This window comes from Haliaeetus albicilla, chromosome 5 (genome assembly GCF_947461875.1).
Source record: "Haliaeetus albicilla chromosome 5, bHalAlb1.1, whole genome shotgun sequence".
Classification (NCBI taxonomy): Eukaryota; Metazoa; Chordata; class Aves; order Accipitriformes; family Accipitridae; genus Haliaeetus; species Haliaeetus albicilla.
In genome coordinates, this window is record NC_091487.1 from 31,492,787 (window position 1) to 31,510,145 (window position 17,359).

The 17,359-nt window shown below is 37.6% G+C and overlaps 1 protein-coding gene across 2 annotated transcripts in view; it reads left to right on the forward strand.

Moving 5' to 3' along the window:
* The window catches only part of PRKD1 (protein kinase D1), a 151,735-nt gene that overhangs the window by 111,018 nt on the left and 23,358 nt on the right, over positions 1 to 17,359 (forward strand). For both annotated transcript variants that reach the window (XM_069784060.1, XM_069784061.1), the window contains 6 exons: positions 6,595 to 6,805; positions 8,729 to 8,806; positions 12,293 to 12,497; positions 15,018 to 15,141; positions 15,952 to 16,029; positions 16,984 to 17,263. In XM_069784060.1, the coding sequence (XP_069640161.1) occupies positions 6,595 to 6,805; positions 8,729 to 8,806; positions 12,293 to 12,497; positions 15,018 to 15,141; positions 15,952 to 16,029; positions 16,984 to 17,263 (976 nt within the window). The remainder of the gene's footprint in view (positions 1 to 6,594; positions 6,806 to 8,728; positions 8,807 to 12,292; positions 12,498 to 15,017; positions 15,142 to 15,951; positions 16,030 to 16,983; positions 17,264 to 17,359) is intronic.

The following is a 17,359-nucleotide window of genomic DNA, read 5'->3' on the forward strand; positions in this document are numbered from 1 at the left end:
AGGCAATCAATGCAACCTTTTGTCTCCACTCACCTGGCCCAAACATGTTCAGTTTTGCTTTCCCTTTTAAGCTTGTTTTTCTGCATTGGTAATGTCCTACTGCCCCCAGACTTCGTCTCTTTATAGACAAGCCTTGCCAAGCTGGTTTTTCTAGACCTCCTCTGTCCAACACCAAAACTTTTTCCAAGCCAGTGGCTGTGGTTAAGCTCAAAGACCTGCTGGTTATCCCTGATTCAGTAAGGATGGTATGGAGACAGTGTCAGATGGGACGCATTTACACAGACATTGCGGGGGGGGGAAGGCAATATTGATATGTGATAGGGTGAACCAGAATTGTGCAAAGATTCCCTGAAGGGTTTTGTCTTGAATTATGACTTGGCTATGACACCTTTGTACCATGGTATGTGCTTTTTTTTTTTTTTCCTTTCTTGTTAGTTCTATGCAGTGGGTGCAACTGAGCTGCTGAGTCTGGCTTATGATGTGGGCATTCTAGTAGTGCAAGAGACTTACATGAAAATAATTTATTACTTAAAATTATGAGGCACATAATAGAAGATCAAACTAAACCTAATATTTTTGAAGGAACTTCCATCTGTAACATGCAGGAAAAAAGCTTTGTGCTATATAAGCCCTATTATGCCTGCTGGCACTAGCAAATCCTTGGTCAACAAAGGGCTTTTGTTTTGGGAAATCCCTGACTCTTGAGAAGTCAGCATAGTCACACAGTGACTGTTGAAACCCAGTAATCTTCTCTTGTTACTTTGCAAAATAAAGCAGGTTACAGACAGAGCATTCAAACCACTGTTTGCTGGTATTGATGTCTGAGTGGAGGAATAGGGTACATAATAATTTCCATCTGTGGATAGTTTAATATTAACAGCTTGTACTGAGGTCGGTTCTTTGATGTGTTTACACGTGTGACACTGAAGTGTTTTTCAGACCATAGCTATCTAACTGTGGTGCTTGTAGGATTAAATCATACACTTGACTTAAAGAGAAGAGTGGAAGAAGCCTCGAAAGACAACACAGTTGATTGCAGTCTAAGTGTGGTATTTCAGTATATTTAACTAAAGACTTGTTTCCTTGAATTCACTTAATTACAGTCACATAGTTTAATTTGTAAAAGAAAGTCAACATTTGCATTGCATTAAAAACATAGTAGTTCCTGTGGTTACATAGATATCTAGCACCTCATTTGACAGAAGCTTCCTGTGAAGAAATAATGTATGAACATACTAAGGCTTTCTCCTCTGCCTTCAATATAGGAAGGAAACATTTCAACAAGTATGCTTCAACACTGAAAATGAAACTTCGTGCAGACAGTTATTGCTGTTTGTTTTTTTTTAAATATACATCACTTTACTCGGTTGTCCAACTAAGTAAAAAAAAACTAGCTCATGATAGTTTTTTTTTCTTTTCTTAAGGCAAACATTTCAAAATTGTAGGAATACCTGTGTTGGTTTTGATTTAATATCTCAGTGTAAAGTACAAGAATAATGTCACAATACTTTTTAGATACTAAACCTGCAAAAGGTTAGCACTTCTTTGTGAACAGTTTTGAAAAATTATATATGTAGGATAGTGTAGGATGTGTAGCCTGTTCCCTTCTGCGTGAAGGTTACTGACTTGAATGTGTTTCTGCAAGCATGATTTCAAGTAAGACTATCAAATGTCAAAATTGAAGTATTTCTTTTCTGACTCTTCTAGAACATGAAGTTCTTCGGTAAAGTTTTGTCAGGATCCCTGGGACATTTTTAGTGGCACTGTTGAAACCTTTTAAAAGAAATCAGGCAAACAGCAGTCTTTTATGTTTTAGGCTGGCCTGTGCAGCTGGATTGCAGGGCTGGTCCTTGTCTTTTTTTCCCAAAAGGCCAACTCTGCATCCAGGCAGTCAGGTTTTATTGCTTCCCATTAGTCCCTTCAGCATCTCCCTAAAGTTTCTTTGATTTCGGTGCCTAGGAGGGATAGATGTGGTGCTGGAAGACAGTCAAACTCACCCAGGTAATAAGAACAGCTGAATCCATTGTCAGGGAATCAGTATTTATTTCAGTTTCTTAAATGTATTTTGCAATGGATTTGGACAAGGTAAAAATGACAGGGAAGATCTCCTGCTGAGGTATTTTTACCTTTGGGGTAGCAGTTAGATGGAGGACTGTCTCCTTCCTGCAATGACAGGGTTCTGTACAATGACTTTGTGCTTCTGGCTGCTGTAGACAAATTGTTGTGTCCTTGAATAGCTTTTAACAAAGCTCACCAGATAAACCTTGAGTAGCTTCAGTATATTCTGAAAATTTGAAGAAATTGAACAAAAAGGAGGGGCAATGCATCAGCTAGTAACAGTCATGTAGAATGCCCCATGTAGGGGAAAAGCTTGGCACCTCTCCCTTCTGGGAATTAAAACTTTTTTCAAAATAAAAGAGTAAGCAAACACTGGATTCAGTTAGATTCTCGTAGTTTAAGGCATAATTGAATTGAAGTCTCTGGATGTGATCAGTGTCACTGGCTTGGTTGGACATCCAAACAGTTAAGTATCTGCACATGTGTTTGTTGTCACTTGGAAAATCATATTCTGAGCTGTTAAAGTATGGATTACCTTGCTAGGATGGTTGTTCTAAAGGACTGTTTAGTGTTTGGAGCTGCGCAGGCTGTTTCCATGGTGTAATCCAGTTAAGCAATCATTTCCTGGGAAGTTTCCAGATTTGCTGAGTCAGTAGTCTGGCTGACTACCAGGAAAAACTAATTTATCTTTCTAACAAACCAGGCATACCGACTGAAGAAGGTGCTTTGTGGAAGAGATTCTTGCTTTTGCAGTGAAAATAGGATAGTTCCTGGTTTCCTTTTCTTTCAGGGGCTTTAAATTGTGGGATCTGTCTGGTGCTGGGAGTGCTGGAAGTTAAACTTGAGGGATATTCACAGAAGTTCTGGAAGATACTGTGAGGAGAAGCTCATCATTGACAAGAGGGAGGAGGTACTCCTCCTCCTAATCAGTCAGTCATCAGAGGGGTGTGGAGTGATGCTCTGGCTGCTGCTGCCTCAAGTTCTCTGTCACCAGCTTCCCTTCCCTTGCTGCCTCTGAGCAGGAGCCAAGGGTCGCATTGCCTCTGGCTGGAAGAGGGAAGGAGTGTGAGTCTGTCATATCAGGCTTGGGCATGCAGGAGAGAGACCAGATCCATGACTGCTGATGTCTTTTCTAGTATGGGAGAAGGTGAAACTCGGCGTTAGCTCTTACTTGACCTGAAGAGACTGTAAATTAAGAATTGCTGGTGTGTTACACGGTGTGATATGCTACTATTGCGTAATAGCCCAGTGCTTGCAGAAAGACAAAGAAAAGCTGAAATATTTTTCCTGTAAATAGAAAAAGCTGACAGATTTTGCCTACAAAAAATTTGTTAGAGTGAGTTTAGGCCTACCTATTCAGTTTCACTTGTTTTGAAGTGAAGGTGGTGAAACTGTTGTGTTCATTTGTTACTGAGCTTCTTTGAATATTAAAATCGCATTAAAAAAATTAAAGTAGGGACCAGTCTTCAAGACTGACATCCTACAGTAGGTCTTCCAGTGTTTTATCTTTTGTTTAGTATCGACTTGAACTGTAGAGAACCCTTCTAAATTACTAGCAAAAGTCGCCTATTCTCTAACATTACTTGGCAACCGTCTAAAGTGAGACTTGAAGTAAATCATTCCAAAATTATAACTGTGCTTTGACTGATATAAATTTCAAGAAACAAGTTTAATAAACAACAGGACAAAAGCTTTATCAACAGTAACTCAGTATTTGATCAAAGCTGATGGTATGATGAGTGACTGTTGCAGAGTTATCTTTCAGAAAGGATTGACTCAATGTAGAGCATCTAGAATTTGCTTTTTGTCCAACCTGAAGTCTTCTCAGAACCATCCAGAAGCATATACTAGCATATTAAAACTGAAATCTTGCCATCAAACTGAAAAAGCAAAAATTATAGCAAATAATTTGTCCCACACTCATACTGTACCACACCTGACATTTGATCAGACATCATCTAGGCAGCACATCTCAGCAGTCAGAGCCAAAGCCGTAGGGAAGCCTGTCTCTGTTAGTCATGTAAGGGCCTAAGATTAGTCTCAGTACATTTCAGCAACACTACTGAAGTTTCTAAAGCCTGAAAGAGGTTTGGTGAGAAAAAACTGGGCAAAACCAACTTCCTAAAATGCTTTGAGTATGAGGTTAACTAGATGTAAGTAATTTGGAGTTTTAAAAAGCTTTTAGCAGTATTCAGCTGTCAAAGTAATTTTTGATTAGGCAATAATTTGGAAGACGAAGGCAAAGAATGACAATACAAAGTAGGTTTAGTTTAGGTGATATTAGATAGGGTTCTAAGAGAGATCATAAAGTTAGGGTGTACTTGGATCACTTGTACTTCAGACAAGAGTAAGACTGTCAAGAAATAGCTCTAGTGGTAAGAACAGTAAACTGAAATATTAGTTCGTTGTAGTGACATAATGAAAGCAAGCAATAGAACACTTTCCCCTTAAGAAAGTCTTACTCCTTTTCAATTAAAATACATTTTAAGAGAATACTGTCACTACATGTGAAAAGTCCACCAAATGTCCATATTCAAGACAAAGACAGCAAAGTGTTGTGACTGATGCCTTGCAGGTGATGATTAGAATTAAGGCAAACCATTAAAGCATTACTTTATTCAAAAAGAAAATACTTAGATTAAAATGTAGTATGTCACATGTATAACTGTTCTTGTGAGCACTGAAGAGCAAATTCAGAGCAAGGTATCTGACCATAGCATAGGGTTGAGGATGTAACTTGTAAGGCACTGCACTAAGACTGAAGGAGCATCAGTCTGGGCCAAAACTGTCCCTATTCTACATACAAGACTGAGAGGACCGCGTAACTCTTTCTGGCTCCTCCTGTGTGTTTCGTCCTGTCCACAAGTACTGAGGGCTTTCTTTTGCAGGTAGTTTGCACAAGCTGAGCAATGCAATTTCTGCTGTATATGTGGGCTCATTCTTTTCTGCCTGCTGAGCTTCTACCCTCCCTTCCAAAGTCCTGTTCATGTTGACTTCGTGAAGATCTAAAACTCAGGAAGTAAACACATAATATCAAAGTATGTACTCACACTTTTTCCACTATTATTTGTGATAAAGAAAAGACATATGCTTTTTTACAGTTGTTTTGATCTGATTTGTTTATGGTGACCATATGTACCTGGCTCACACAGTGTATTTTGCATATTTTTCCTTGATTTGACAGGACTGCATTTATGCAATGGATAAGCATGTGATGTTGGCATTGATGTCAGTTAGCAGGCTAGCTCTAATGTTAAGCAAATCTATTGCATATGCCTCTTTGGAAAGACAGACAGTTCTACAGTATAACTAAAGTAATTGATCTTCACAGTAAGAAACCTATCTCAACTTTGGAAGGAAGAAATATTTTTTTTTTTCTCCATGGCCAATACACTATGAAGGCAAAGCCTGGACCTCTTTAGGTTCTTCTACCATCATAATGACTTTCAAATACCTTCTTTACTCTAGGATTCTCAGACAGAAGCATACAGAAATGTATTTTTATATATTGGTGACCAGGGAATAATAATCAATCGTCTTCTTAGATGAAGAATTTCCTATAACATTATTAGTTTGAACCAAAACTGTTTTTCGAGTTAGGCCAATCTGAAGTTTCAGCTACCACAACTTTTTGAACAGTGTAGGCTCAGTGGGAATGACTCGTTTTCTAGCCTTCAGGTATCAGATTATTTGCAGATGATGGGAAGAAGATGCTGAGTTTTCAATGATCAAGCTGCATCTTGCCACTTTTTTTTCTCCTTTCCATGTTAACTCTGGGTGTAGTTTGATGGTTTCTGAAGGGCACTTCTTAGGAGAAGGCAGTTTTCTGGGTCAGTTGTTTCCTGGGGTAATTACCATATTTACATCTAAATTAATTTAGTAGAGAAAATAAGGTAACTTGTTTCTTTCAGGGATTCTTTGGATTTCATGCCTTAGACTGTGTGTCTCGCTTCATATACGTATTTATATATATGTATTTAAATACCTATTGTGATCTATTGTGCATAATCTGAATGTGGTAAGGTTAGTGCTAGCAAAAATTATAAATAAAGGGAATGGAAAGTACTGATTTGTGTTCTATCAAAACCTGCATGCACACAGATTAAGGTCATAATTTTCTTAATGTTTATGCAAAAATATACAGCCTTTCAAGGTTACCTTTGTTACAAAAGAGAAAATAAAAGAGGTAAAAATGGCTTGTTTTTTTTTATCAGAACGCAAAATGCCTTTCTGAGAAATCTTCAGTGAATATTTTCATTTTCATAAAAATTAATTTTTTCCTTAAATAAAAACTCATTTCATCCACAATGTGAAATGTATGATAGTAGTGTTGGCAAAGATATTGTTTGATGCCGATCCATTTTTTCAAAAGCAGTCTGAGAGGGGTGTGTTGCATATTCTATTAATTAGTAAAAGCACTTACATTACTTTTTATGACATATGACTTACTGCTCTTGAGGTGAGTATGAATATGATACTCTTCTAAAAATGAATAAATCATTATTATTTCAAATGTTCTTTTTATGTATTTCACAGCAAAAGACGCCATCAGAATCATTCACTGGGCGAGAGAAGAGATCAAATTCACAGTCGTACATTGGGCGACCTATTCAGCTAGACAAGATCTTATTGTCCAAGGTTAAAGTGCCTCACACTTTTGTCATCCACTCTTACACACGGCCAACAGTTTGCCAGTACTGTAAGAAGCTTCTCAAAGGGCTCTTTAGACAGGGTTTGCAGTGCAAAGGTAAGTAAACGCCCTTTAGGAACATAAAAGCTAAGGATAATAAAATCAGTAAATTAGCATTTGAGTAGTTACTATGTAGCCTTACTCATGATTTCTTCACTGAAACTGCCTAGGTGTAGGCACGTATACAATTACATTGGATTAAGCTGGAATCAAAATTACAGTAATTGCTGTTCTGCAGGAACTGGCTGTGTGGCTGTTCATTCTTACCCTGTGGTATATCTGCAGTCACTCGCATCTTTTTCATTCAGGTGTAAATTATCTTGTATTTGGCACTGGGTGAGCATGTGCTCGCAGGCGGTTACAGCAGAATAGTTAACACAAAAGACTGTGTTCTTATCTTCATTGTGTGCAATCTACAGTCTTATGCTTGAATTGAAGCATGTGCCTGAGTCCCAGCAATTCAGGGTTTTGGGGGAGTTGTAATAGAAATAAAATAAGGTGAGCTTATACGAAAATTTAAACCCACATTTTTTCAATGTGACTACTGTGCTCTCAAGTCTCATGGTGTTGTACCTTAGCAGGTGCCAAACTGTATCAAGCCCCTTGGATTGTAGCCTAGATTACTGGCTCACCTTAGCCAGCTAGAGTGCCCATAAATACAAAGCATTGTGCATGCTGTGGTTTTAGATAACGTTGGCTAACAGATCCTTAAAATCACCTTCCTTCTATTAAAATAAACAATAACTCTCATAGAATTAATTGGTATACTTTGAGTTACTGTAGCACTCGCCGCATATCAAGGTGCCACGATTAGATCACTGATCACCCCCCAGATCAGGGAAAGAGACAGATAACACACACAGTGTGAGCGCCAACTTCCGCCTTTTATTGCGCAGTCAATTCCTTTTATACTAACAAGGATAGGCGGGATTACAGACACATCATAAGGCTGCGACTAACCCTCTAACTTTCCGTGACATTGCGAGATCTTCCGAACGCTGAACCCTACAAGTTACTTCTTTGAACTAACACCCTTCAAAAATTCAAAGTTGCATTCATTTAACTTAAGATGTGATTGTGATGTGATTTAACTAAAGCAAAATCTCTGTGAAGGCATCGTCTGTTTAAGTTCATTTTGAATCCCAGGACATAAGCAAATATTAACCTGATTTTTTAAAAAAAAATATTTACCTACAGTTTGGCACTGCTGTACCTCAGTTGGTTTTTTGGATCATTCTGAAGTTAAATAATTACAAGGATATAGTCATCCTTAGTATATTTCTTCCTTCCTGACTCTTTGCTTTTCCAGGTGTGTTAATAAGTTACAGCTCTTACTTTAAGTAAAATGTGTTCATAAGCCAAAAGAAAACAGTTAAGATGACATCTAATAAAGTGCTACTTACACATATGAAAAAATTAAAGGTAGAGTGAAATAAAATTAGCTGGGAAATAAGGAAGGTATTGAAGGACCCCTCCACTGAAAGCTGACTAGAAGTTGCTTTGCAACGCAAAGAACAAATATTTTCTCAATTACAATTGTTGGCTAGGGTTCTGCTGCTTCAGTTTTCAGTCTTCAGCATTTGATTTGTAGTCAGTCATTCGAACTGCAGTGGATACACTGCAGCCAGATCAGCTTCGTTCAGTGGAAAAGCAGCTCTGGCTTTGCAGCCAAGGACTCGGGTGTCCCGACTGCTCCTGTAGAAGAGGCGAGCACACGCTTCAGCTGCAGATAGTGCCTCCACCCAACCACCCTCGGTAACGCTTCCTTCCCCCTCAGGGAAGCACACTTCTAGCATCTTCATCCCGTCCCTTCCACTGGCAGGTGACGTGCAGCCAGGCTCGGGAAGACTCTCTGGACACGTTAACTTTGTATGAGTGAGATGGTAGGGCTTGACATTTATAGGCTGGATAGCAGGAAAAGATATAATTGTGTCACGCAAAAAGAGAAATAATTTTACTCTATCCCATTCTTCTTAACAGACTGTAGGTTCAACTGTCACAAACGCTGTGCTCCTAAAGTGCCAAATAACTGCCTGGGGGAAGTTGCCATTAATGGAGGTAAGTTGCCTTAACAATTCTTTCCGTCATTGTTTAAACCATCAGTTAAATAAAAAAGAAATGGAAAACTGTGACGTGTACAAAGACATGTTTTTCCATTGCTCGGGAGTGGCCTTTCCTCCGCAATATTGCTGTTCTATGTCGAAGATGAAGTGTGGGAGGAACACAACAAGCTTGAAGTGTGTGTCTTCCAAATAGGTGGCACTGACAGGCAGGCTCAGCTGTGCCATAGGGGTGCTGTCAGCAGCAGAATGGCTGGGTGATCATGGCCTGTTGAATGCAGAATGCCAGAGTAAAGCGAAAAGCCACATGCATGAGAAGTTGGCGTTCACCTGTCAGATGCAAGCAGAAGATTGCTTTTTAATCTGGGGAAAAAAAGCGTGTGTTTTAGGATAATCTTCCTGAGAAGGAAAAGCATACCTGGAAGAACTGGGAAGGCCCTCCAGGAAAAAATTCCACTGCTTACTGTTGGCATAAAACTAATTGTATCGGTTGCCAGAAGTAAAGGCTTGAATATCTGCTGATTTTTCCCATACATGTGCTTTCACTTTTGTGTCAAATATAGGAATGTATGGGTAGGCTTGGCAGACGGTACTGGAGAAGAAAAGGGTGGTTGTAGATGAGTTGTTGATTGCCTTGAAATTATCGCTTTTCTGTGTGATAAGGGAATGAGACGTGTGGTGAAATGTTCAGTTTCTAATGCATATTACCATGTTAAGTTGTCAGCCTAAACTGCTTCTGAGGTTAATAAAGTATTGCCTTATTAGGCATCCTTTTTCAAACTTTATCGGTGATCTACTTTATTGAAGAGATATCAAGAATTTCCAAAATTAGGAATGTTAACTAATATTTTTCGTAGTATTTCTCATAGTAGTGTGACTGTATTACTGCAAAGGTTTTCTGTTTAATGGCAATTAGCGTAGGCAAAAGTATTTCAGATGCTGAGTGTCCAACTTGAAACATAAGGTGCATGATTTTCTAGAAGGCTGATGTTGCACTCTCACTGCATGTCCTCTCTGATGGACCTCAAGCCAGACTCGTGGAGTCACTATTTTTTTTTTTTTTTTAATCTTTATAACATTTATACCTCACTTAACCCTTAACCGTCCCCTAACATAACTTTCTTCAGAAGTGCAAGTAATAATGCTTATGGAAGTTTATGGCTTGATTTTCAAATCAGAGAGCTAAACATACACCACGATATGTTAATTCCATTGATAATGGTAATCCCTGTGATTTGCAGTCAGAGGAAGTAACTAAATCTGCTCATAAATGATAAAATTTTTCCTGCGTAGGTGCAGTTTTAGAAAGGAGTGCAAAACGGGATTGATCAGAATTGCTAAGAGGAGAGAGGAAGGCAAGCCTTGTTTCTGGACAGCTGGACTAAATGAACAAAATTTACATTTGTTTCTGAATCACACCTTGAAGTTCCCTCTTTCCATCTGAGGCAGCTGTATTTCATCCCTCCAACACACCCTCTGTGCCCCTTCCCCGCCTTTGCTCCACAAGCAGCACGCTACTTTTGTTGACTTGCCTCCTACACGTGAATCTGATGCCGGGCTCGTGGGAAGTGATGGTTTGTCTGAGGAAGAGCTGAGTGAGGAAAGCTTGTGCAAAGCCACTTGGGGTGAGAACACGTACTCCAAGCTTACTCCAAGTGTACTGCTGGAAGCTCTCCATCTTAAAATTTATAGAATTTGGTTTTTCCCCACCAAATAATATCCATAGTATGGTATCGATAGCATCAAAGTAGAACTCTTAATTGCGTCCCGTAAATGACTTATATGGAGTCCTTAGGATTATCAAAGGCAATTTCATTCTGGTACCTCCTTTCTATTTTTACAGTAATTTGGTTCACATTATTTTCAAACTTAATAAATAAAATACAGTATCTGTCACTCTGTCCATCTGCTGTGTGATACATCTTCCCAAAAATAGTAAGTGAAGGAAGAGCTGAAGCAATAAAATTCCAAGTATGGTCTCATTAATAAACACATTATATACTAAATGTAGGAGGTTATTTTTAACTGATTGTGGGTTTATTAAAAATAGATATTAGAAAAGTGTTGTAGGAATAGCAAAGAGAGAGCCTTGCACTGTAAAGTGTCATTCATGACTGGATGACTGTTTCTGCTAGAGATGAAGTATAATGTGTCTCTTAATCACACATCAGTAGCTTATATCCAAATATTTTAAGACTACTGTATGTGGAAAGAAACTTTTCAGCTGTGCACTTCCAATTTGAGTGAAATGCCATCAATTTAAAACGTTTTGCTGTCAGCCAGTTCAGTGTGCTTTTTCTTTTGGGGCATCATCTACATTGACTGTCAGGAACCTTCCTCCACACAATTAGGCAAAAGTTTCTTGGTGAGAATATTTGGTGTCTTCCATGTGATTTTAACCTTATTTCAAATTTCTGAAACACTGCAAACATCCCAGAAAAACTAATGCTGTCTTTACTATCTAACGGGACTGATGATTTTGACATGTTAGATCACAGCCTGTATAGCAGCAGATTGAGTTTCAACAAAATGCCCCCCGTTTTTTGTTTTTGTTTGGGTTTTGTTTTGTGGGTGGGGCAAGGGGGAAGAGTTGGTTGGTTTGTTTTTGTAATGTAAGTCCTTAGGTAAATAAGTTTAAATTTTTCTCTTCCTTTCTGTCTTCCAGATAAATCCATTCACAAGCAGCAATACAATAAAAAGTTATTTCTTACTTTGATCTTGTTTAGGCATATCTAATCTTGAAATTGGAAAGTTTAACATAATTTAAATATAAGCTGGAAGATACTATTAATACTATGCCATAGTCAAATAAGTTAAATCCTAAGTCTTTGTATTTTTTCTATGGTATCTCACATAAGGCTTTTTGATATTTATTTAATATTTATTTTCTAAAGGCAGGAGCATTATTTCAATAGCGTGGATTACTGTGCAGTCTTCACAGAGAACACTGTTGCAAAGGAAATATCTTTTTTTGAAAAAATATAGTTCACATTATAAGTAATTGTCTTGGGATTTATTTCAGTAGTTCATCATCATGTCATCATCATATTACAAAATTCCTAGTTTTGAAATTACTAGCTTCAGTTTGCAGCTGTAGCCTGCCAACAGCCATCAAGCCAGTACACAATGTTCAAGCTGTATAGAAAATCTGCCAGAAGATCTCAGAAATAAAGCTCATGAGTATAGAATGTTTGATAGAAATCCATGGATAAGAAAAATCTGCTTTGACTTTGGCATTTTTTTTTAATAGATACCTGTATTTCTGAAAATATTTTGGTTTGATGCACTTCCAGTTTTTTGTAATGATTTTCTAAATGACTGGTTAAAAACCACACTACACCTACAAAGAGTACTGAGTTGAGATAGACCCAAGCAATGGAGTTCCAAAGAGAACCTGAGTTTTTCTGAAGCTCAAAATGTGTCAGGATGTTGCAATTGGAGTATTGTATGTTTTCAGATAATAACTTCAGAAATTATATTCCAGATCTTCTTAGTCCTGGGGCTGAATCAGATGTGGTCATGGAAGAAGGGAGTGACGACAATGACAGTGAAAGAAACAGCAGTTTTATAGATGACATGGAAGAATCTATAGCTCATGATTCTGAGATGTCAATGACAGGATGCCATAGTGACAATGGGGAAATGCAAGATGCTGATCCGGATCATGATGAGTCTAACAGGATGATCAGGTGAGCTGGGGAGTGAGTGTACCTTCCATCTTCTTTTGTATTTATTTTGAAGTATCATCTCTAGGGTTCAAGGGGGAATATACATGGACATTGTTCTCACTGAGAATGGAGAGAGCTAGTGACATGTAGTGGTTCTGAAATTGCAGTGAGATTGCTTCACTGAATATATGCATTAGGAATTTAAGAGAAGCTTAAAAATTATTAAGTTGAATTAGCAGCTGAAAACTGATGCACCTGTTTGTTACAGGTCTGTTCTCTTATTAAAATTATGTTGTGAAACTATTTGTGCATGAGCAACAGAGAACAATTTTTTCTTTTTTTTTTTTTTTTTTTTTTTACTTATTTTTTTTGACAGGCATTTTTTCCCTGACTACTAGTGCAATGCTTGGTCATTGAAATGAACAAAAATAAAAATAAAAAAAACCTGTGTAAGTGGCTATGGTATAATTGGCTCTAATTGCTTTCATTTTTAGATGCCTTTAGAAAGAAGGAAAGTTTGACAAACGTGAAGTAGTAGTTTGAAGCAAGTTACAAAATAGATTAGTGGTTTGAAATGACTAATCAGAAGGGAAAATAGGAATTGAGTTGTGCAACTCACCTCAGAAGTGTCTGAAGAGAAGAAAACATTATTCACTTACTGGAACTGTACAGAATAGTAGGGAAGAAAGTAGGCATTATTCATTGTCAGGGAACCTAAAATGAATTAAGATCCTTTTAGTAATTTCCTTGATGCAAGGGATCTGTACCTTGAAGAATTAGAGAATATTTTTCTTTCTCAGGTCCCAGTTTGACCTGCAGTTTCCTCTTTTATTTTGCTTACTAGGAGCCTGTTTCCGTAACACGTTTCCTTTAGCTCTCTGTTAGTAATGTATACCTGTTGCACTAATAGAACGCAATCCATTTCAACAATATGCAGTTTTACCTTCCGCAGCAGTGAACTGTTTTTCCTACTGGCATATTCATCTGCATAGACACTGTATATAGACACCTTGTATCATTGGAACATAAGCCTGTGCTTATATCACAAAATCAGTGTCATATAACATTTTGAATGTCCAAGTTGTATTAAATGGACGGCACTGCAGGTTTTCAAAATATAAATATCCAATTATAACTAATAAAACATTGATAACCAAGGTACATGTTTTACTTACTTGAGGGGCATCCCTGTATTTCTAGTACTACTTTCCCCCAGTTATTTCTAAGGATAGTCTCCATATTCATGAATTATTTTTAAGTGATCTATAAAAGGCAAATAAAAAAGGAAACCTCTTGTCAGTACAGACAAGAATAGTTAAATAGGAACTGCAGCTCATTTGATCATTTTTAGGCAAAAAAGAGATGTTAACTGTATGTTACAGTCTTACTGAAACTTTAAAACAGTGCATCTTTTGCATTTTGATTGGAAACTGCCAATTCATAAAATGTTTCTTATTTCCAGGATGCATTACAGTGAAGCAGGGCCATCTGCAGACATCTGCAGTCAAAATAACTGTGGAAACTTAAGATATTATTCTTTTCCTGGGCAGTTTCTGCCCTTTTTTTTGTTGGAGTTTTTGCACTAATAGCTTTGCCAGCAGGACAAAGAGCTCTCTGCACTGTGTTTTCACATACGATGCAGCATCTCCACTTAAAGTTCTGCCAGAAATAGCTAAGCATTTCAGTTTAGGATTGAAGCAGGTTATGAGTCCATGTTCCATTATGCAAAATCTGCTTTAGGAATGGTTAACTCTAACAGCAAGGAAAGTGGGAAGATGGGCTTGGTTGCTTCTTACACCTCTCCAACTAGATATTCCAGACTTTATCTGATGGTGCTATCAGGCATACTGTCAAGTTCCTATGCCTTCCTGACTTACTGTGCATCAGCTGAGTCATGGGAAGTTTCAGTGTGCATACATGAGAGTGCAAGGTAATGAGAGTGCAAGGCAATGGGACTTCACTTTAGCTCTTTAGGAACCTTTCTCTTAGAGGTTCCAGCAAATTCTCTGCTCTGGCCTGCCAGGGTACATGCAGCTAGGCAGCTGGCACATTTTCTACTCCGCAAACCATCATCACTCCGTTGTGTGTTTGAACGCAAGAAAGATCACAGGACAGTAATCTGATGGACAATGTTTACTTAGGTTATGGGAGATTCAAGATCAAGTACTGGTCTGAGTCACGAATAGCACAGGCTTGAGCTATGGCTCCCACACCCTAGCTGAGGCCCTAGTCATTTACCCATCTTCTTAGCTCATCTTTAGGAATATTTGGGGGGGGGGGGGGGGAGCGGAGTGTGCGTGTGTGTGTGTAAGCGTTTAGAAGGTCTCTGACATTCTCCTGGTGTAGCATTACAATTTCTTTTCTTTGTAATCTCAAGATAACTTGGAATGACAAAACAAAATAGGGTCCAGTCCAGGTCTGATAGTAATGATAAATACCAATGTGGATATTGAATATATATATTTTCTTATTTAAAAGATTTTTTTTCTTTTTGTCCAAAGTTACCTTCTTTTTAAAAGCCTTTATTGATTTATTCTTAAGCCCTTCAACCAGCAACAATATTCCATTAATGAGAGTGGTGCAATCTGTGAAGCACACAAAAAGGAGAAGTAGCACAGTAATGAAGGAGGGTTGGATGGTTCACTATACAAGCAAGGACACACTGGTAAGAAATGTTAAAAAATACCTGTCTTACTGTACATACTATATGATAGTACAGAATCAAATCCTAGCAATACTTTGATAATTTACAGTCATTCATGTAAGGCTTTTTTTTGCAGTATTTGTGATTCCTAAAGTCCTTACTCTTGTCGTAACTGAGGACTGGCACTGCTTGTAAGAAATAGGAGACAGTTAAAACACACCAAAAAATCTGAATATGTCAGTTGCATTATGATAGGCAGCCATATATATGAAGACATTCTGAAGGAAGTAAAAAATAATGTTAACACCTTAGGGGTTTTGGAAAGTAGCTTTGCCTTCCAGCTGCAGTCTCCTAGCTATCTTACTGCAAGGTGAATTGAGACTTTTGTAAAATAGATTTAGCGTAGAAAAAAGTTATTTTCATTCCAACCTGCTAAAACAGGAATAAAGACTTAAGTATGTGGCCTTCTGAAGTGAGCTGAGGTGTTATAACTGATACAAAAAGAAAGTTGAATTATTTTAGCAGCATACCTGTAGCAAATTGCGCTGAATGTAATGCCGACATCGAAGTGACATTTTAAACCTTTAAAACTTGGACAATTTGAACGGAGCTAGGTTATTACCGAAGCAACTGAGGGTGGCCCTATAAATCCTAAACTCAAATATAAAGTCCTTATAAAAATCTTGTAACAGCAAATGAATCTTTATCATTCACAATTCATCTCTTCAAACTTAAGCGAAACATTTTGGAAGTGATGCTTTTGAGAAATGAACATTTCATTAATTTACTTGGAAAATGCTAGAAAGATTTTTCCCTTGTTTTTCATTGCAGAGGAAACGACATTACTGGAGACTGGACAGCAAATGCATTACACTTTTTCAAAATGATACTGGAAGCAAATATTACAAAGTAAGGAATATTTTTCAGTCTCTCTTTTTACCAGCAGAATATAATGACTAAATTGCTGAATTAATAGTTACTTACTAGAAGTACACTAGTATTATAACTTTGATCTATGTTTGTTTTAATTATTTAAGCTGCGTATGTATGTTTTGCCCTTCACAAAGGCAGATCAGAAAGTTGTCAGCTACCAAGGACCTGTAAAATACATGTTGTGGAAATGGAAGGTTTTTATACAGGGGCAATTCAATACCAGTGACAAATTCTGCCAAGAAACTCATCTGACATTCTTTCATTCATAATACAAATTCTTTCCAAACAATTAGGTATAGTATGTATTATTTTAATTCTGTCCTTTGGACATTATGTTGTGATTTTGATTGTAAAAGATTGTTTTAATGCTTATATCCTTTTACCTGCGGCATTTAAGCTCCTCAGGCATTACTGCAATAAGTTTTAATAATGGAAAGTATATTTTTCATACGGCTTCCTCTCATGAATTATATCAGTGAAACGTGCCCTAAGTGTTATTCAAGATGAAACAACCAAGTTTACACCTATGAAAATGGTGGATTTGGAATCTTAACGCTGAATGATTTATTCTGCAAATAATTTATTGCAAATAAATTTTATTAAATAAGGAGTCAACAGGGTTTAATTTTCTAGTGGAGTTCTGTTGATATAAGGATGGTCCTGCTCTTTTCTGATGGCCCCTCACTGCTCTCTTTGATAAGTTTAATTAAATAATTAAAGTTCTACTTGGTCTTGGAAAGAAACATTTAGTATTTTACTATCAACAGTCCTCTGTGTCATGGAGTTTCAGGTTACAAGAACCTTTTTGTTTGTACAAGAAGCATGTGGTTAAAAGCAACAGCTAATATCATAAATCAGTTAAAGTTCATGCTTTAGTTTCATATGTTGATAATCTTTACATAGAAAGTAAAACATTTTTTTTCATTTTAGGAAATCCCATTGTCTGAAATTTTGTCTCTGGAACCTGCAAAAACTTTCACTTTGCTTCCTCAAGGAGCCAATCCTCATTGTTTTGAAATAAGCACAGCAAATATAGTCTACTATGTTGGAGAAAACATAGAAAACCTCTCAAGTGTTCCACTGAATAACAGTGTTATCACCAGTGGTATTGGCATTGATGTGGCACGAATGTGGGAGATGGCCATACAGCATGCCCTGATGCCCGTCATCCCTAAAGGGGCATCGACTGGGTCAGGACCCAGCCTGCACAGTAAGTTTATTCATTTCCTCTATTTCAGATAAGTAGAGTCATATCACAAATGACATTGCTCAATCTTCTGCACACATTGAAAGAAAGTATTGCACA